Consider the following 21,703-nt stretch of genomic DNA (forward strand, 5'->3'; position numbering starts at 1 on the left):
TCATGTATAAGGAAGCTGCAAGAACATTGTTATTCTTAATAATAAAATCAGTTTCCTTAGAAGTAACAGAATAACTTTTTTTCCTCCCTAGATCAAGTGCTATATCGGTTGTGAAGATCCTCAGAGTTTTAAGAGTCTTGAGGCCTCTGAGAGCAATAAACAGAGCAAAAGGACTTAAGGTGTTTATTTATTTATTTTTTTTAAGTTGTATTTCCGTTGGCCTGATTCTTCAGTCTCTCCTCAGGTTAAAAATTTGTGCATAAGAAAAATTGCTGAGAGGAGTTCACAGGGCAAGGACATAAATCAGTTCCTGATTCTTAAACACATTAGGCCAGGTTCTGCCCACAGGTACAGCAGTTTGTGTGTGCAGGAATGCCAGTGCCATGGAGAGCAGATTTTGACTGTGAACCAACATGCCAGAGCAATATGTTAATTGTTTTTCCATAACGCTTCTATAATTTTTAGTCAGTTGATGTTGATGGGTCTGTGCCAACAGACTTACAGACAAATTTAAAAAACAAGTTTAATTGTGATAGTAGGTAAATTACTGACAACACAAAACCAGTAGTTTTAAAAAAATAATCTGAATGTGATAAAATAGGCTTTTACAGTATGTATTGAGACTTTTTTTTTTCTTTTTCCTTTCCAGCATGTCGTTCAATGTGTGTTTGTGGCCATTAGGACTATTGGTAATATCATGATTGTTACAACTCTGCTGCAGTTCATGTTCGCTTGTATCGGAGTGCAGCTGTTCAAGGTAAGCAGATGAGTCCAAAATTGCATCAGGAAAAGCAAAGTTGAGTTGAATTCTTGATGGCTTGCTGCTGGAGCTGGGGTCATCCCATTCTGAACCAATCAGTCTAAATGTGTTTATTTTGCATATTCTGCATTTTGTCACTGCTTTTTGTTTTACGTGTAGGGAAAATTCTACAGGTGCACGGATGAGGCAAAGCAGAATCCCGAGGAATGCCGGTGAGAACATCTTGGGTCTAAGAATGACACATTATATTTTGAATAATTTAAACTGTAGCAGATATGGGCAGGCATGTGTCAGGCCATGTACTTTTCTGTAAAATGAAATTGTAATTTTAAATCCACCAGAAAACAAAGGTTAGCGTGGAAATAAAACAAGCTTAGGGAGAGAGCAAAGTAATCTGTTTTGAATAGAGCATTGAATAATTCTGAAGCTAATTTAATACTTCATTAATAACAGTTTGTTTCTTTCCCGCAGAGGGATATACATTGTTTATAAAGACGGAGATGTTGATAATCCAATGGTCAAAGAGAGGGTCTGGCAAAATAGTGATTTCAACTTCGATAATGTTCTGTCTGCTATGATGGCTCTTTTTACAGTATCCACTTTTGAAGGCTGGCCAGCGTGAGTGAATTCTCCATGTTTTCACAGCATTGTTAAGACAGTTACATTTTCCAGAACAGTTCTTCATCACTTACCGGGTAGTTCTGAGCAACAAAGCAGTCTTAAGTGATTGTATAAAAACTTACATAATGGAGAAAGGCAAAAAGCCTACTGTCCTTCTGAATCTGTGCATTTTTTTCCTGTGTCTCTTCATTCACCTCTGTCTAGAAAGGGCAAACTTTAAAAATATTGTTTGATCCCTAATATTTCAGCTACTTTTGATATAATGAGCTCTAATGGCAGTAATCTTTTAGATGTTTATCCATCAGTGCCCTTTAATACTAATATGAAAATTTTGGACCGTTGAATAAAACTTTTACTATAAAATCTGACAAGAGTACACTGCATTGAGAGGCCCAGAAAGGGCAAACTACCACTCATTATTTGTCTAAATGAGAAAAGTCTTAGAGGATAACACTGCGCAGGGTGTGTGTGTGTGTGTGCATAATATCAAATACAACCATCTGCTCATTACCTTTATTTATTTTTTTTTTTAATATAGCATTGTGTGGTCTGATTCTTCTGGTTTCAATATGCTTGTTTACCAGTTACTGTCAGTAACTAGAAAAAGATAGCAGTGAATAGCAGATCATTTCTGAAATCTGTCCTCTAGGTCTGCATATTTTACTCTCTTTTGATATTTTAATGCTAATAAAGATAAAATTTTGTTTGTTTTTCAGACTGCTATACAAAGCCATTGATTCAAATGGCGAGAATGTAGGACCTGTATACAACTACAGAGTGGAGATCTCCATTTTTTTCATCATCTATATCATCATTATTGCTTTCTTTATGATGAACATATTTGTTGGTTTTGTGATTGTTACATTTCAAGAACAGGGAGAACAAGAGTATAAGAACTGCGAGCTGGATAAAAATCAGGTTAAGATAAATAACGAACTCTTAACTTTTGGAAGTATTCATTTTTATTTATGCATTAAGAGCTTCCTTTCTGCTTTGGGTCAGAAGAGGGCACCAAACACATATCTTAGTAAAAAAGTGGAATTAGTGCATACTATCAGTAGGTATTCAGGTCATTGTATATTCCTTTTTCTATAAGCCAAATATATCAGTCTTTTTATTGTGAAAGCTGTTACAATAGGCTTGTTAGCTTCTTAGTGTCTCACTTTGTTGGTGTCATGTTAGGAATACAGCATTTGCCAGCTTATCTGTAGGCAGAGGTAGGTTTTACAATAAGAAGAGGAAAATAAATGTTGTGTTCTAAATAGTCTGAAAGTGTTCAAAATGTTGTACTGTCCCAATCACCCCCTCTCTTTATTTAGAAATTCACAGGGGATATTCAGATTGAAATAATTCAGATTGAAAGTATCCCCTTTTATTGCTTAATCCTTTGATTGAGAAACTTGCCAGTTACCAGTCCTGATTTTTCAGGTACTCTTGTCTGACTGTTAACACACATAAACTGTAGCCAACGTTCATTCTGCATTTTGTGCCCCATCAGTCAGCTTTATAAGTGTTCTTCAACAGACAAGTGCAAGACCAAGCCTACATGAAGATTTCAGTCAGTAAGAGAGTCAGGGTTGAATCTGTGATGTTCCTACATAAATGATATGGCTTTGCTGGGCAATTTAACTGATCTGTTAGGAATAGCACTTCATCAGTATTGGTTTTGCTGATTCTGGGGTTTTATGCTATGCGGTTACATTGGTGGTTGAAAATGTAGTAAAGACAAAGCATGACTTTTAGATAAATTAATAGTCGTGCTGTTAATAGTCATGCCATATACTGTACATATACATACATATGGTCTATGGTATACTACTGTATACTACTACACTGTATAAAGGCAAAACATTTCAGAATTTCCATGAATATTATTTAATTCTCTGCATGTGGCTGAATAGCGTATATGATTAGGTACAGTTGTAAATAACCAAGTGAGGACTGGTAAGCTACTTGATTACTTTATTAACACTTAATAATACAAACCTCTATATCAAGTAGATAGACTGCCTGTTTTTAAGACTTATATTTAACAATTTGTACTTATTAATTATATTATCAGTTGATTTACTGTTAGGTATAGTCTGACAATTTTGATGTATTTGCTTTTGCAGCGTCAGTGTGTAGAATATGCCTTAAAGGCACGTCCTCTTCGTAGATATATTCCAAAAAATCCTTACCAGTACAAGTTTTGGTATGTGGTGAATTCTACTGGATTTGAATACATCATGTTTGTCCTCATCATGCTGAACACACTTTGCTTGGCTATGCAGGTAGGAAAACCAGAAACTCTCTTGAAGCTGTTGGCATAAATTTCTTTTATGGCAATCTGTATTTATTTATGAAGTGAAATTAAAAAAAACAAACAAAAAAACAACAACCACCTCTGTGACATGTTCTAATCTGTTCATCAGTCTTATGAAGTAAATTGTTTAAAACAGCTTCATGTTGATAAAGAACTTCCTAACCTAATGAAGCTCTTTGAGCTTTATTTTGTACCTGCAGCATAGTTTAATTTATATTAAATGTGTGCGTTCCCAAGATAATACATGTGCAAGAAAATCTGAAGAGAACATGAAAGTCTAATTTTGTTAGCAAACGTTTCTCTCAACCCTGAGATTCTTTTATCTAGCATGTTATTTTATGCAGTGCCTTTAAGCATTACTTCACCTCTGTGTAGCTTCTGTACTTGTTCAGTGTTCATTTTGGATACGTACCACTCCATATTGGATTGGATTGGACTGGATGATCTGTAGAGGTCCTTTCCAGCCCAAACCATTCTGTGATATTTCTATCCTCTGTGCCTTTATCTTCTTCAGAAGTTTAAAAACTTAATACACAGAGCAACTCTAGTTTTGCATGATCATGCAAAACTCACACAAACGTGTTTTTGTATGTTAGCTGTGTATCTATATATGCCTGTGTGTTTTTCTTTTTGCTTTTGTGGGGGCTTTTGTGTGTGTATATATATATTATTCTAGTTTTTGTATGTTATCTATGCAGTTCTTCGCCAGCTACTTCTCTTGCCTACTTTCCCGAGTTGTCTCTTCCTTTTCCCTAGTACTTCAGATTTTGATAAGAAAGATAATGGTTTAAATTTACAAAACCATTCTACTTTTTTCAGTAAACTTGCATGCCCTCCTAAAAATATCACTCCCACACAATGTATCTTATTTTGTGACTAACATACTGCAGGCTTTCTAAGCAGGTGTGACACGAGGTTACGTGATTTCAAAACCTAGCATATGAATCTTCAGAAAATGCTATTGTCTAATACTCTTTTATTGAGGGACAGTTTTCTTCTCAAAACCTTCTCTCTGGAGATTCCCTTAGGATGTAGCAGATTGACAGTTCCACTTAGTGTCTAAACAGAATAGATTTAAAGAAATCCATTCTTGACCAGACATATTAATCTAGTCTTGTATGTTTATAGGTGTGCATCATAAATACTATTGGAAAATACTTCCCTGTGCAGCACTTTTGCCAACTCTGTCTTAGGTTGCCTTACTTTCACTTAATATTTTAAAGCCTTTACTTCTAAAAGTATTGTATTTTTCATTCACAGCACTATGGACAGTCTAAGCTCTTTAATGATGCAATGGACATTATGAATATGGTTTTCACAGGAGTGTTCACTGTTGAGATGGTTTTGAAACTAATTGCATTCAAACCCAAGGTAAGTTTTAGTTATGATTTAATTAGGTCATCACCACGGGAATTAAGTACAACGTAAGTTTCATGCTAGCTAAGTATTCAAACAACAGAAAGAACCTATGTTTCCCACATTTATCAGTGAAATCATAATAGAAATGTGAATCTGTTAATATGTGTATATGTAACTCCAGGAATTGAAATACAGATACCAGATAAAAATATTACAAGGTGGTTGATGAGATCTGGAATATTTTGAGGTGATGAAAATGTCCCTTTGTAAATCAGATAAGTAATTTCCTGTTACAAACATTACTGCTTCTCCTGTTCATGGTATGACATTCATAATTTTACCCTAAATTAATCTCCAATAAAGACCTGGATGTTATATTATATTTCCTATTCTAAAATGCAAAAGTTTTTACTTTATAAAATATAATCAAGTACTACAAACCTACACATAAATAATTTGCATATTCAATAGCCTTTTTAGATGTTTATGTTTTCATTTACACATACACACTATTTGGTAGAAGGCCCCACAGTGAGCAGCTGATTTTTTGCCTTAAAGGGACACTGTCAAAATGAACCATGCAAACACATTTTCAAAAGTAGATTTGCAGAAGAAACTGCTAGCTATAATTATTAAATTTTAAAAAAGGTGAGAATCAGACTGTAACAGTTACTGCAGTCTTTTTTTTCAGTTCTCATGCCCCATTTATGTCAGTGCAAAAGTTAATAGTGAAAAACTAAACTAGATTTTATTTTCAGTACAAAGAAATCAATATTTATTTCGGGCTTAAATCTGTGTAAGTAAGTCAAGTGTGGTCACTCATTATACATGGAATTTGAAAAAAGCCAGTCACACCATTTGAAGTTTACTGATCTCACCATCTAGTGCTGGTATTTCTCATTTTTCGTTGCCATTTAGAAGTAATCAGGGTATTTGCATCTGTAATTGACTATGAACTGTGCCCTTCCTTGGTCTTAAGTAGCAAACTGGGTGGCTGTAGGCTGTGTGGGCAACCCTGTTCTTGCTTTAAACAAGCTTAGTTCTGATACTGAGAGCAACGCAGTCATGGCTGCCCAGAGCTCAGCATGGAGTAGGTGTATAACTACTTTCTGGCTTTTGAGAACTATTTATTCAGCTTGCATTTAGTCATGAGCTCCGCTGTGGAGCCTGAGCTACTTGATTTAAAGCTAGCTTGTATTTGCCTGCAGAAATAAATTATACATCGCTTGAGGTCTGGTGTTGAGATGTGAAGTGTGGAGTTCTGGGTGAATGCTTACCCACTCCCGTCATCTCGCTCTGCGCTGTCCAGTCCATTGTACATTTCAAATGAATTTATTTGTATTTTTGTGTCACCTATCTCATTTAAATGCTAAGGATTTCACATTAAAAATAACACAATATGAGGCCCAAGAGGAGAGAGCTCAGATATGTGGACCACGGTGTCATGAGTATGCTGATTGTATTTCCTGATTTGTATTTCCTGTTCTATATCTGTGCTTCACACTGAAGTTTCAGGAGACTTTGCTGCATTTTATCATCTGCTCTTTGAAAGAAGATTGTGAATCCTTGTATGGTTCTCCATGCACTTGTGACTGTAGACAGAAATAGCAGCTAATGCAAAATATAGCGATCTGATCATGAGTGTATAAATCACAGTACTCCATTTGTATTATGAGCTTCCTACTCGTTATCAAATGCCGTGTCTTAATGCTGGTCTCAGTATTAATACTTTGTACAATTTGAGTTTTAACTCTGTTGCAACATGCTTTCTATCTGATCGGATGCTTTTACTGTAAGAGATCACTGGATCTGAACCCTGAGAGTTTGGAGGGCAGACACTGTCAGTAAAAGGTTCTCATTTCCCAAATTTCTTTCCCTTATAAGAAGCAGAACATCTTAAACTTTGTTAATTAGGAGGATGTGATTAAAAGGCCGTGATATTAATCAGACTTTTGGCAGAGATTAATTATCAGGAAGGGAAGGGAGTTAAATATCTTTAAGATTGTTTCTGTTACTTGAAGATTTTAACTATTTTAATGGTCCTATACTCCTTAACAAAATACCTATTTGCAACGCATATTACTTAGTTCATTAATAACTGCAAATCAGCCAGCAGGCTTAAGCAGAATGTGAATGTCTTAGTAATCAAAATTTTACAGTAGATACATGCTGAAAAAACAATTAATTGCTTTAACTCCTATTAAGATCTAATAATAATAGGGACAATCTGAAACCCCGCTAAATGCTTTGCTTTAGGGTCCATGAGGAAAGACTGATTCATTACTACTATGTTTGTATCACTGGTGGGTTTCTTAGTCTAGTCTGGCAGAATGGACAATTTACTAATTTTGTGCATTTAAAAAGTTATTTCAAAGACACTCAAAGCGTAAAATAAAAACTCCATTACTCACTCTGTAAAAATAAGAGTAGATAAAAACGCGTTAGTTTTTATCTCATTTGCTTGACAGTGTCCCCTTAATATGTTCACAAAAATCCTGTGAAAGTGGTGATCTTTTGGTTATGCTAGTCATGAAAACTTAAGGCTACTATAAATTATTTTTACTCTTACTATGATATTGTGTTGTTTAAAACCAAGGTACTGCAGACAGCTGTGAAATATATAAAACTTGGATAAGTGATAGATATCAAAGGTGATGCTGGGTGTCTGGCACACTTCTTGACTGGGAGATTGGAACACACAGTATTTTGCAGAACGAGACCCTAAACTTTCCAAGAGCACTAAAAGGACTAAAATATTTATGTGGTAGATTTATAGAAACATATTTTGCTGTTAATTTTCTATGGCTACATATTCCCCAGGATTTGTGATTTTATCCTTCAGCATTTCTCAATGAACAAATTTTTCATAATGTAAGTTAAAAGAGCAGGCCTTTTTTCTTCACACTGTTCTTCACATTTGCTAAAATCTGTTACTTAGCATGGTTTAGTACAGTACAAAATAAAATACAGCTATGCAATCTAAAATAATATGTCAACACATACCATATGTACAGCTTCATGATAGCTAGCTGTTACTTAAACTTGTAATGATTTTCCATGTCATTTTACATCAGATTTTTGTAAGAAAAAAGGAAAGATGGCTAGTAAGTGAATTGATCTTGGGTCATTGCAGTGGTGAAAACAACTTATTTGCATGATGTTTATTTGCTGTGACTTGTCCATTCCTCCCTTTTCCAAAACCATCTTTATTTTCTCTTAGTTTTTTTTTTGTTTATTGTATGCTTTTGCTTTACATATTACTTTGAACAATATTTGTCTATACTGATGGAAAAGGTTTCATAAAATAAATAAATGTGTAAAGTATTTTAGCTATATTGAATCAAAATGTGAATTTGTTATTTCAGTGCTTTATATTGTAGTGTGTCTAGTGAAGTCATTTTTTCTGTAGCTGAAATTAACCTTTATTTGGAGAACCTTTTTGGGTTCCTGTTGTAAAGGAAGATGGATAGCACACCTCAGGATTGTGCTGATTATCTGTTTGCTGTTTGCCAGTAGTCTCTTATTTTATGTATCTATTTAAAAATTGCTATTTTAAAGTCAGGAAAGATCCTACTTTTACATTAGAAAAATAAGGAATAGGAATGACCAGGAAGAATATTACAAGAGTAGCTCCCCACCTTTAGTTGGCAACTGCTCATCTCTTTAGGATTACAAATGTCCATGTCGTTGAGGTGGTTCAGCTTGATGTTTAGTAGAAACTTTGGGAATGGCTTGTTTTTGTGCAGCAGGATGAGTAAAGGAGCAGCAATAGGGAATTGTGCAGGAGCTCTTTAGAAATGGATACATTTGCTTAGGAGGCCAAATCCATGACCGTTGGTTTTTGCCCCAAGACTCAAATTGATTATTAATTGCAAAGAATCAAAGCATGTGACACAAATAGGGAGTATAATTAAAGACATAAAATGTCAGAAGGGTGACTAAGCAATTTATGAAAATGAATTTTCAGGCTTTGGACTGGCTGCATTAAAAGCATTAAGAAATTGTTCAAATTACTGTGGTTCCTAGCACTGACTTCACTGGTTACAGAATCAGGCCCCAACTGTGAGTGTAATGCAAATTTCTATATTAAACCTAGAACAGCAGATTAAATCAGTTCTGTAATATTTATATACCGTTCCATGTTAATAATTATGCACAATTAACCAGTGATGAGCTTTGAGCCTTTGAATAGTTTTAGCAGTCACTTAGAGAGGACTATCATAAAGTCATCAATGTTAAGGAGGTTTCAATTGGCTTGGTCATGTAGAAATATTATTAAAGGGATTTTATCTTGCTTGTTAGGGTGTATATGTTAGTACTTTTCAGCCTCACTAGAAGTCCAAAACTAGTTTTGGATGGTGGCTTGCTTGCCAACTTTGTGCTTCTATGATGGTGTGCTATGCATGTGTACTGCGTGTGTGTGTGTGCGTGTCTGTGTGTGTGTCTGTACATGTATATATATGAAGTATATATATATACACACACATGCACATATATGTTGCTTTTCCTTCAGTAGGCAATATTGTTTGTTTCATTTTGTTTTCTCATTAGACCACAGGTTTTGTTTAACTGATTTCTGTTTATGCAAAACTAAACAGAAGTATGCAAATATTTGACATTTCATGTGTAATCACAAACGTTTGCACCCTGCCTGCTCTGTTCAGGGCTATTTTAGTGATGCCTGGAATACGTTTGACTCCCTCATCGTTATTGGCAGCATAGTAGACGTCGTTCTCAGTGAAGCTGATGTGAGTATACCCCAGCTTACTTTCCCCAGTCCCTACTTCTCTTTCTCTGTCTCCCCACTATTTCCATCATCTGGACAAGTCACAGATTTTGATCTGATGTTTCTAAAGTTTGAGTACAGGCCAGTCATAGGTCAATTATGTTGATATGGGAAATAAATAGCCTTTTTCTCTACCAATTTTTTTTAGCTATTAAAGGGAAAGATTAGATTGTATAGTGGTACATCAGAGAAGCCTAGAGCGTTTCTGTGTTATAACACTGTCCTTTTCTTCTCTTTTTCTGTTTGTGTTTTTCTCTTGCTCTCTTTCTGCTGAATGCTTGTCCTAACAGCACTATTTCACTGATGCATGGAACACTTTTGATGCCTTAATTGTTGTTGGTAGCGTCGTTGATATTGCTATAACAGAAGTTAATGTAAGTAGCAACTGTTCATGCACTAAAAAGTAATTGCTGTCATCAAGAAATTCAGAAAATGTAAATTTTAACCCCCAAAATCCTTTTTAAGAAAAGTATGTTTTATCCTGAAGTCAAAGACTGAAACATTGATACAGATGTTTGTACAAGCTGTTATTAGAAAACTGTATACCCGTATGCACCCGCACATGCACACAGCAGTGAGACATGAAAATTATCTTTCTATATATGTACAGAAAATATTTAACACATTTTATGTATAAAAAAAGGAACGAAGTCTCTGTTACTATTTTACTTGAAACAAAATGATTTTTGTAGGTAGCATGACCAAGATAATTGAAGATTCTGTAAGTTGTTTCAGTGGCTCAGTTTAACAAATAATTTTTTTTTTTCTGTGGGAGTTTTATTTCTTAGAGTGACGTTAGCATTCATATTTCATGAGGTAGCAGAAGAAAGGTACATAGAGAAAGTCAGGCTTTCCATGCTGTGGAAAATAGAATGTTGTGAGGTTTTTTCCCAATTCCTTTTGCTTTACCGGTCCTGCAGTAAATGTTTTGAAATCTGAATTACTCTGAATTACATGGAAAATTCTATCTTTTCACCCAAATTTTGACTGATGTCCATTATGTATATGGGTATTTAGGCAAAAGAAATATCCCTTTCCAAAGAAAAAATAGGGAAATACTAATTTTTGCCTGTTTTCCATCTGACTTGCTGATTTTAATGGAAGCTTTATCACAAAAAAGAATCCCAGTCCTGTAGTAGATATGCAAGTGCTTCCATACTTACATGTTCCTTTGTTTAACTAGTCAAACTAAAATTTCAGAGGGAAGTCCCTCTTTTCTCTAATGCTTCTTGAGACCTTAAGAAGGGAGACTGCAGAGGTGAGACTTGGATCCTCCCCAGTCCCTGGAACTGTGTGGGGAGCTCACAGGCTCAGTGGCTGAGGCCAGCGAATTCCACCTGCTGGAGATCTCACCTGCTTACCATTCTGAGAGCTGTTATCCAGAAGTACCCAGAATGCAGGAGATCCTCAACATTCACATATTTTCCCTGTCTCAAAGAACAGATTAAACAGAGAAAACTGTAGATACAAATAGTTGCTTAGTATTCTATTTAGCTTCCATATTTTTGTACAGTGGTCACAGTTTATGAGCTGCCTAATAACATTCCTTTCTTCTTAAATTTGTTTTAGTAAGCTACTTGGTTGACTTCTTCCCCCCCACCACCCTCCCCCGGTGGATTTTATTACTTGCTCAAATGGTTTCTTTTCAGTAGGGATATTTAATATACATATTTTTTTACTTCTAAATTTGAATAAACACTTTGCAGTGGTGAATATTTAAGTTGCAATATCTCTATCATATTTTGGGGAAGCAAATCCATCCTGGGCATATCGTTACCATTTAATTGAAACATTTTTTTTCAGAGAAAACACATTTTGACATTTATTTTCCAAAGCAGTTCCTGTTAGGAACCCCGTTCTTAGGGTCACATTCCTCCAGTCAACAACATAAATGATACCCTTGGTGCTATTTAAATAGTACCTTGATTTTGGAACTGTGAATATGAGGATAATAAAGTTGCCTAGGAACATGGGACAAAAAAAAAAAGGAAATGCAGAATTCTTAACTATGATCTGTCTAGAAGAGAGCTTTTGGCTTTCAGTGCATTGTTCAGATCAGCAGAACACCTGCTAGGAGCTTAGATTTGTCAGGCTGGTCTTGACTGAGGCCGTGGTTTGGTGAGGATTTCTTTTGGCATCTCTGTGAGCTTAAGCAGCCTTCACCCACAGCCCCTCTCATCCCCACAGCGCTATGGGCTGTGCTTACGCAGGAGCTTGGGGACTTCACAGCTGGCTGGATGAGGTGCTGAGCACGAAGTCCTGGCAATAGTGTGGGCCGTGGTAGGGCAGACGGCAGTGGACGAGGCTGCTGCCAAAGGAAATCCTTGTTGTACTGTACCCATCCCACTCTCTCTTCAGAGCGTGTTAGCGTTGGCACAAACACCACCAATTAGTGGCAGGAGCTACTGTTGGGACACGGTGATCTACATAGTTTTAAATCATCTTTGGTTCTAGTTTGTCTGGTAAGCATAGTAATACCTATTATAAATGCATTTCAACCAAATATAGAAAACAAATGTATTCCTTTATCTATTTTTTTAAGATGGCAGAATACCTTCAAGCATACACAGAGTCTATTAGCCCTCATTAAAGAGGGCTCATTAAATTTCTTTATAAAGCTGCAAATTCTACACTGCCATCTCAAAGAGTAAACATGATGAAAATAATTTGAAGGCAGATTCACTTTACCGTTCCATCCTGGTTTTATGTTAAACTATGAGAATCTCATAGCTGTTTGCATTACTGGAAAGAACAATGGAGGAATGAGGTGGTAATGTGTGAGTACAAGGACCTTAGTTTGCCCCTTGGATTTCAGGCTGATTTTGCTCAGTTCTCAGCAGGCAATGGACCCTTCTATCTGTGAACTGAAGGAGCCTGAGTTGGCAGGGAGGGTCAGTCAGCACAGAGCTGCATTGTCCCACTGAGACATTTCTCAAAGTGTAATTACAGTTCACAGAGCAGATTCTTAAAAGCTGCCTTTATTTTTTTTTCCCCAGAAAAGTTTCCTTTAAACTTTCAGCTCAAATATTTACAGTTTTCCCACTATTTCCATTCACAGTATTACTGGTGTAGATAAGCATAATATCTGAGGAGTGTAAAAAGACCAATCATTTCAAATAGCTTTCCGTAAGAACTGCAAAATGTGCTTGATTGTGAAGAGGTTGAAAATCAGCTCAAATGTACTTCTGTGGTCACAGAAGATGTCCCTCTATTTAACTCCGTATTTAACACTGTATGGGCAGTGTTAATTTGACAGCATTGCTTGTAAGTGGTCACTGCTGAGCTTTCAGCTGTGGAGAACACTGTCATTTTAGTAAACCACACAGTCACCTTGAGAACATTCTGGAGATACTTTTCTTCAGGAAATGTGCACACCTCAGTCAGCGACTGGCACCGGCATTTCTTAGTTTTTCATGCTACACGCACTAGCAAAAGGCCTGTCTTTAGTGTCTTCTGGTACTGCACAGCAAACTATCTGTGTACTAAGTATTGTCTGTTCCTGGTCTTTTCCACTTTTTTGTGCTTTGTTTGTGCAAGTCATTAATGTATCAGAGTTTTTATATGTTTCTGGGCTTGATTTCCCATTTTCAACATGAAACAGTGAAAAATGCAGCGTGTCCAGGAAAATTTCTTAGATTTTTATTACTTTTATTAGTTTGATTCTACTGAATTATTCCTACTCCATTAGTTTTGTGTGAATATCTAGAATTCAAATTTGGTATATTAGGACCTTTGTCTTAATATTTTTTGGCATTCTGAATTGTGCCATTCCCCCGATGCTTTTCATCTAGCGCTGACCATGATCCTGGGAAATCTACAGCTCTGCTAATATGCTGACCAGACTTTGTTTTCAATGAGATTTCAAGCATGATTGAGATGGCACCTGTGAAAAAATTCCCACAATAGAAACTTCTTAAACTGGGAAAGCTCAGCCTTGTTTGAGGGGTGATCTGAAACAGTGTAAGCTGCTGGCGTTAATGTCAGATCACATCTGGTTGCAGTTGTAACTGCACAAGTACAGCCATCTTAGTTGATCAATGTAAAAGGAGTCTTGAAAGAAAGTGAGTACCTAAAATAATGTAATCAAGATGAACTAAACATTCTTATAGAGTTGCATATATAATTGCTTCATGCTGTAGAAGCAGCTCAGCATCATTCTGATAGTCTAACTTTGTAGATTTTGACTATTTCCAAAGGCCAGCAAGTTCTTCTAGTATATAACAGGTTTGTATCTGACCCGTTTTTTCACGAGCATGGGCTGGACTTTCTAGTTACATTTCACCCTGATTTCAGTATTAAATTCTGGAAATTAAATGTCATCTCTTAATTTTGTTGTTCCTTTTCTTATTTTTTAGAAGTTTTATAATAATATATATGGTGCCCTGAGACTGATTCTTCTGATCCAGTAACCTCCCATTCACTTATAGTCCAGGAAATTACTGTGTTTTGAATATTTTTGGTGCTTTGGAAATGAGTGTTTAATGTGTTCAGCAATTTACAGGACTGCTCTGCATCCTCAGGGACTGGATCAGTGACCAGGTCCAGAAATGAACCACCTCAGAGCAACATATATTTTGGCAATACTCTATTTTCTATGATTGCTTCTTTAATTGACTCTGTCATTTAATATCCCATCCTTTAACCAATTCTTATTTTATGTACCTAATTGGTTTTCATGTTCATTTTATTTTTAGAAATTTTTAGAGGCAAGTATGTATAAGTAAATATATATGGCATAGCAATAAAAAAAATTAAAAACACGACTAAAACCTTCGTAATTACTTTTGGATTTTGTAACCTTTTGTTTTCAAAAAGTTTCACTTGACACACTAGATCTTGTCTGGTCATAAAAATGGTTCCTTTTCAATTACAAAAGCAGAGTCGTGATTGTGAGATAAAAGATGTGGTCAGTCTGTTCTGGGAGATGGTCTTATATAAATTAAGATGATGGGAGATCAATAAATTGGAAATAAATTCTGAATAAACAAGTAACTTCTTAAATGGAAGTAACAGACAAAATTCAATCTGGCCTGTCTGTATAGAAATTATCTTATTCATCAGCTCAGAAACTATTTGGATGACCAGCACTTGATGACTTCAAAGGCATGACCACATTATTACAGTAGTAGTTACAGAGGTTTTAATTCACACTTTTAATTTAAGTTTATTTTGCCATTCATGTGCTGCCAAAATGTCGAGAAAAATAATGGAGAGTTCACTTTCCTCTTTTGTGCAAATGTTTTATGTAGTCCCTATGGGACTCATTTTATGCATGAACTTAAGAAGGATTCAAGTTCCTTGCTGAAATAGGGCTTAAAGGAACAGCACTGACATCTTCCTCCTGAGCCCCTCAGGAAATGCTATGTCTTGGATCACCCCTGTAGACACGTGAGGCTTATTCAATGCTCACGCTACCGTAACAACTAACAGTGCTTAGTAGTGGTGTCACACACCAAAAAGTCTCTCACCAAACCAGAATTGCATCTTGGGCCACTTGGCAAGGAGGAATGCCGTTATTACCATTCCAGCCCAATCCACTGTGTACTGTTGCCTTGCCAACAGTGGGATGCTCTTTGACTAGACTGCCCATGGTGTGTGTGCTGGGAGGGCTGGTGCTTGTATTTAGGTACTGCCCACTCTCCTCATTCGAAGTGGTGGCAGAGCTGATCTTGCTTGTGTGGAGGAGCAGATTGAAAACCTCATATCTACCTCCCATAAGAGATTCTGGATTCCAATTTTGAACAAAAGCAGTTCAATTCAGTTTGAATCCCACTTTATCTATCAGTATTGTATGTTTAAACTTATGTTTTATTGCTAGTAATTGATATTTTTGAATACTGGTAATACATTTTGTGGATTTTTGCAAATATATCTCTATTTTTCTCACATACATTTTCATATGGCTTTGCTTTCATTAATATGAAATCTACACTGTGTTGCAATATTTAATTTGGAAATGGAAGTACATTTGTGAGCTGCTTTTATGAAGGTGTTAATGCAAATAATTTAGTTACTTTATTGCGCAACTGAATATATATTAGTTATCATACCCTATGCTTTCAACATGTTAGTTATGAACGTGAGAGTTTTAAATACATATTTTCCAAGGGAAAATATACTTTTTTATTCTACTCTGGGGTTCTTCACATAGATTCAAAATTTTTACTAAATTGTGTACATGGGCATTTGGTTCATATTGAATGGGGAATAGAGAGAGTGCTGATAAGACCATGAGGAATATTACTTACTAGCACATTTGAGTTCCAGTAATTACTCTCTGAACAAATCACATAGGTATATACATATATGCATACAGACACCCACACACACTACACATTTCTGGAGATATTTTGGCAACCTGAATGCTTTCCTATATATGTTATTGTCATAATACGTATTTGTCCTTCAGATGTTTCCTTTTGTATTTGTAATCATGATTACATCATCACTATGTGCTTGTGTGTTTTGGCACGTTCTCATACCCTTTGGCACAATCCGTATAAAAGAAACCTGTGACCAGCACTGTGTACTAATATCCACTGTTTTTTGTGATGTTTATTTTGTCATAAACACAGAGCTACAGTTTGCTTCCAATGCATGGTGCAATCTGTTTCACACTATTCACAGTTTTGACATTGAAGCTTTTTTGAGTTAGGATGCTTATTTGGAACTTCTGTTGTGATATGAAGAGTGTAATGAAGAGTCACTGTTTGGGAAATGTGCTAAACTTTTCCATAAGCAGTAATAAATACTTGACCAAAATTGGTAGCACATTGCAAACATTTTAATAATTGAGTCAGAAATATAGGTTGATTATTGATTAATTTTTTTTGAGGGCTGAGGTTCGGGGAAGAAAGGTGCTGTGCTGAATTTTGATTAATCTGGAAAACCACGTTACTGCCTACTTGAAATATTTAAGAATTGGCTTAAAATTACATAGTTAGAAAGCACTTTGCTGAACTAGGCTCTCAGTGTAGCTGTCACATGGCTGGCAGAAAAAGTAAAATAATTAAGCCAGTCTCTGTCCTCATTTGCCTCATTGCAGTGCACCTGTTAGCCAGGCAGAAGCTGTTCATTCATTCCAGCTGTGCTCATCACCAGAGTGCCAGCAGTAATCCCAGTAAGCGCATGTGTCCTGTTAGGAATTGTGTAGTCCCACTGGGGACTAATAATGGTCATAATAATGACCAGCCAGTCCCCAAGCGTTTGGGACACAAGTAGGATTGGAATGGTTGGTGGAAGGTGAGGGGAAAGAGGAGGTTGTAGGTAGATTGCCTGACCAAAGGACATGTTTTATTTGCATCCTCAGCAACTATCATCCAAAAAACCACTCTGCTCAACTTGCTCTCTCCTCAATCTCAAGTCTTTTCTAATACTTTCCATAAATGTACATAATGTGCCACCTACTTATGTGTGTACATGCCAAGCAATATTACTGAAGTTGCAAATAAGACTATGTCTTTGGGTAGTATATGTTTTTTCCTCATCTGTAGAAAACAGATTTTTCTCTGTTATTGTCAGTCTGCCTGTTATTGTTACTGAAGATTGTGTTACCTTAATCTTAGTTTTCCAGATCTTGATATTATTTCATGCTGGATGGACACACATAAATGTTAACTAACTTTGTCTCTTAGATGAGTATTTCCTTTGTAAATAAGTATGAATAGTGTTTTCTTTATATCATTATATTAGCTTCATTATGATTCATTATAATTAGTAATATAAAACAAGCTGCCATATTATCAGAGGGAAATGCCAGAGAGGGTAAAAAATCAGATATGCTCACTTTAAAATGTCAGTACACAAAATGTTTGGCCAGTGATGGGCAGAAGTTGAATATTTTCAGCTCCAGTATGAAAAAAAATCCCCTGGTATCAAGAGTTCATTTTCATTGTTTATTTTTAGCATCTATCTTCACTTTCATATTTTTGTACAATTAGCTTTTTATGAAGAGGGTGTTTTCCTTTTTCAGTCCTGGCCTGGTCTTTCCAGGGTCCATAATTTCTAATCTCTTGCATACGATGTCCTAACACTTCCCTGCAACAGCAGATCAGCCATCACAGACAGACGGTTAGGGGCTGCTTAGTGTAAAGAAGCTGAGAAAGAGTGTTTTTTGAGAGGAGTGTGCATTCACACTCCCGTGCATACACCAGTGTATTCAGTGCCCTTCAGACAAAAAGAAAAGTTGTGTCATTCCTGAGCACCTGCAGTGGGACTGTTCACATGATTTTGGTCATCTTGTCTCTTGTGAGAATTAAGTAATTATTAAGACAGGTATATATAAAAAAGGGGGTTTACTGACTTTTCTTTTTGTCAGGGTTTTTTAATAACCAAATCATAATGTATATTCTTCATTGCTTTTTTATTTTGGAAAGCAATTAAATAAAAATCTGTAGGACTAAAGTATCCTTGTTCTGTTCTTATGTATCCCATTACGTATTGCTATCCTAACACTGTTCTAGCTTATTTGGGGCCCAATCCTTCTCTTGTAAAAGCTAACGGGAAAAAAGCCCATATGCAAAATCCAACATTTTACTACTTTTTTTTTTAATTGTCTTTTTGTGATGATACTGTAATTTAATCTCTTCTGTTTCTGTCAAATATGTAATCTAATTTTTGATTATACAAAATACTGAATTCTAATTAAGGAATTTGCTCACTGATTAAGACAGTATCAAGCTCAGCATGAGTCAATCACCAGAGATTGATACAACATTTCAGGCTTTGTCTTCTGCAGTCTTTTTAAAAGTTTCAGATAAAAATGAATATTTTCTGTACAAAAAAGTCAGTAGCAATGTGGGTCTGTGTACACTAGTACAGGTCTTTGGTTGATGTAGGTAGACAGCTTTACAAGACTGTTTCCATGTTGTGTGATATTTGGCCATTTACGATGTTTGTGACTATGAATTTCTCCTTAATCTATATTTTGATGATTTTTATTTCAAATTGTTGACATATGCAGGGGATTTCTAGCGCAGCAGCTGTCTTTCCCTGGCAGCACATTTTTTTGTGTACCTTATAAATGCTCTGTTTACTGAAGTCTAATGAGGAGGCCTGGGATTTGGTTAATTTTAATGCATCAATTCAGTAATAATCCCTTAAATAATTTTAAAACTCTTTGTTTCAAAAGACACTGGTATCCTGGCAGGGCAGTAAGATATAAATATGTAGACTGCATGTAGCTGAAGGAACAGTTATTTTTACCTAATCTTCCCCTTCTCATACCTTTAGACAAAACAATTAGTATTTTAATAAATACCACTAATGATCTAATTTTAACAAGGTACTGCTTTTTTTTTTTTTTTTTACCATAGTATATTTGTATAATACACTGCCAGTATTTTCAGCAGAATCAGCTTCTCTCTTTTCCCTTTCTTCTCCCCAAGTTTTAGCTTGGGTGATGTCAATACTTGAGATTTTACTCCAGCACAGCATTGATCATGTCCGATGCATCCACAATGTGTTGGAAGCAGCACTGAAGGTGCATCATGGTTATTGCTGCTTTATGTGTCAATAGTTGTTGAAAGGTGCCCCTTTAAAAGGAGGATGCTATAGGCAAGAGACTAAGACCCATCACTGGGATCTAATGTCGTTCTAATGCTGTAAAGTTTCATCACTGAGTTAACTCAAGTGAATTACTTGGCTTTAAGGGAAGCACCTGGTATGATAGAAACCACAATTACTTGAATGTGGTTAGATCCCAGTGATGGAGTAATTAATCTTCAAAAAGAGCACAGGAGAAAAGGGATCTTGAAAGCCTAGTTTAACCCCAAAGCTTTATTCTTGAGTTTTACTTAGACTTACCGCTACAATTTCATACCACCTGTGGAAGGCAATTGTTAATTTGGTTTGGCTTACATAGGACCAGATATTTTATTTTGTATTTACTTTCTATTGACTCTTTTAATCATGTTTATACCAGCAGATTTTAGTATGAGTCAGCCAACATAAAATGCCAAAGGAAAGGTTTTAATAGGATATTAACGATTTGTTCAGGAAGTATATTGAGTTGAAAGATGTTCTTTTACATTTAGAAACGAAAAATGTTCTTCTTTCTGTTTATGGTTAAGCTGATTTTTTTTTAATCTTTTCTTTGATTTTAATGTTTAATGTTCTTAATTTCTTAAAGCCAAAGCCAACTGAAACAGTCACAACTGATGAGTCTGGGGTAAGATTAGTAAGCTGACCCCAGTGGTTTTACCTCTACTTGAGTTTATTCTTTTTACCATGTCTATTTTCCACCAATTTTTTTTTCTGTATTTTTCATAACTGTCTTACTACAAAGGTGTTATGCAGTGGTTTGCATCCATTGTCAATGTACTATTGAAGTCTACTACAAACAAACCCAATATGGTCCTTATTAACAAACCAGAAAACTTGGAAATGCATGTGATGTGTGAAGCATTTCTACAGGTCCTGTGTTTTTAGCATGTAATTTTTCCTTTCATATCATGCTTATCAAGGTGAAAAGGCCTTCAAGATACATTTTCAAATCTTACCTCTTCCACCTTTGCATTTGATGTTGTTTTTCTGGAAGTGTTGCATGTTTGAGTTTTTATTTGGTTTGACTTCTCCATGATGCTCTTCAGAACTCTGAAGACAGCGCTAGAATCTCCATCACTTTTTTCCGTCTCTTCCGGGTGATGAGGTTGGTGAAGCTGCTCAGCAGAGGAGAAGGAATCAGAACTTTACTGTGGACATTTATTAAGTCATTTCAGGTTAGCAATTTTTTTTCTAAATTGCTTTATAATTATAGCCATTTATACACCAAATTTAATGAAGCAATACCCTGTTGAGTGCAAAAAACCTTTCTTTTGAAACTCTTGCTATCAATAATGACGTATTTAAATACATTTGCATACTAATGCCAAAATAAACTTCACCAGTTACTTCAGTGAGTTGAAGGGTCGTTCTTTGTCGTTTAATATTAGCTGTTGCCATGACATTTCTACAGTACTTAATAAAAAAAATATTTGGTGTATCTAAAAGGGATAGGATAGGTTTCACATACACAGATCTCATACTTCCACACATTTCATTAGATGACTGTGAAGAGGAATTTAATCTACTTTTTAATAGAAAACTGATTTTGTAACTGTAACAAATGGATACTTGAATCCTTGCTCCTGAAAACTCTGATGCATTTGAAGTTAATGGAACTCTAACTGTATAGAAGGAAGTATATTTGTGTTGTCAGAACCAGTAATGAAAATAACATTTAAAACTGCTAAAGATTATTCTTTCCCCTGGAATTCTGGCAGAAATAATATGAAATATAATGAAGCTTCTGTTCGTTGTATGCAGCAGAATATTAAGAGTGATGGGTAATAACATTTTAAGCACTTGCATAGGAAGAAAAGTCTTGTAAAATCCTGTATTGTACAGAGAAATCAGTTTTGTAAATGGAAATTGAAATTAAGATGTGAAATTATTAAAAGACAATGCACCTGTCCTGTTTCTAGGCTCTGCCTTACGTTGCCCTTCTGATAGCCATGCTGTTCTTCATCTATGCTGTCATTGGAATGCAGGTAATTATAGATTTTTTTTTTAGTATTAAAGTACAGTGTTGGCTACTCTGAAACTTGTTTACTAAGGTGCTTATTCCTTGGATAGTGGTGCTGTACATATAAAGCAGAGCTTTCAGAGTAATGTAAAAATCTTATTTTGGCTGTGATTTTAGTAATCAGAAAATCCAAAAAGATGCAAGAGAAGAACTTGGTGTGAGTTTATAGTATTCTGGTGTACTGAAAGGAGCAATTTCCCTTCCATGTACTGTGAAGTGTATTCCTATGCATGAATGTATGAAAGAATGTATGATTTTTTTTAAAACTATAGACTTGTTCTGGCAATCAAGCATTAAAGCTTTTTTTTT

General features: G+C 35.6%; 1 protein-coding gene across 21 annotated transcripts in view; it reads left to right on the forward strand.

Moving 5' to 3' along the window:
• Positions 1-21,703, forward strand: part of CACNA1D (calcium voltage-gated channel subunit alpha1 D) — a 220,938-nt gene that overhangs the window by 161,622 nt on the left and 37,613 nt on the right. For 8 of the 21 annotated variants that reach the window (XM_065075301.1, XM_065075293.1, XM_065075304.1 and 5 more), the window contains 12 exons: positions 92-179; positions 650-757; positions 920-972; positions 1,232-1,378; positions 2,098-2,299; positions 3,496-3,654; positions 4,947-5,057; positions 9,710-9,793; positions 10,122-10,205; positions 19,961-19,999; positions 20,421-20,549; positions 21,294-21,359. In XM_065075301.1, the coding sequence (XP_064931373.1) occupies positions 92-179; positions 650-757; positions 920-972; positions 1,232-1,378; positions 2,098-2,299; positions 3,496-3,654; positions 4,947-5,057; positions 9,710-9,793; positions 10,122-10,205; positions 19,961-19,999; positions 20,421-20,549; positions 21,294-21,359 (1,270 nt within the window). The remainder of the gene's footprint in view (positions 1-91; positions 180-649; positions 758-919; positions 973-1,231; positions 1,379-2,097; positions 2,300-3,495; positions 3,655-4,946; positions 5,058-9,709; positions 9,794-10,121; positions 10,206-19,960; positions 20,000-20,420; positions 20,550-21,293; positions 21,360-21,703) is intronic. The other 13 variants (XM_065075303.1, XM_065075292.1, XM_065075291.1 and 10 more) reach the window with 6 other exon arrangements.

Source organism: Columba livia, chromosome 10, assembly GCF_036013475.1.
Source record: "Columba livia isolate bColLiv1 breed racing homer chromosome 10, bColLiv1.pat.W.v2, whole genome shotgun sequence".
Classification (NCBI taxonomy): domain Eukaryota; kingdom Metazoa; phylum Chordata; class Aves; order Columbiformes; family Columbidae; genus Columba; species Columba livia.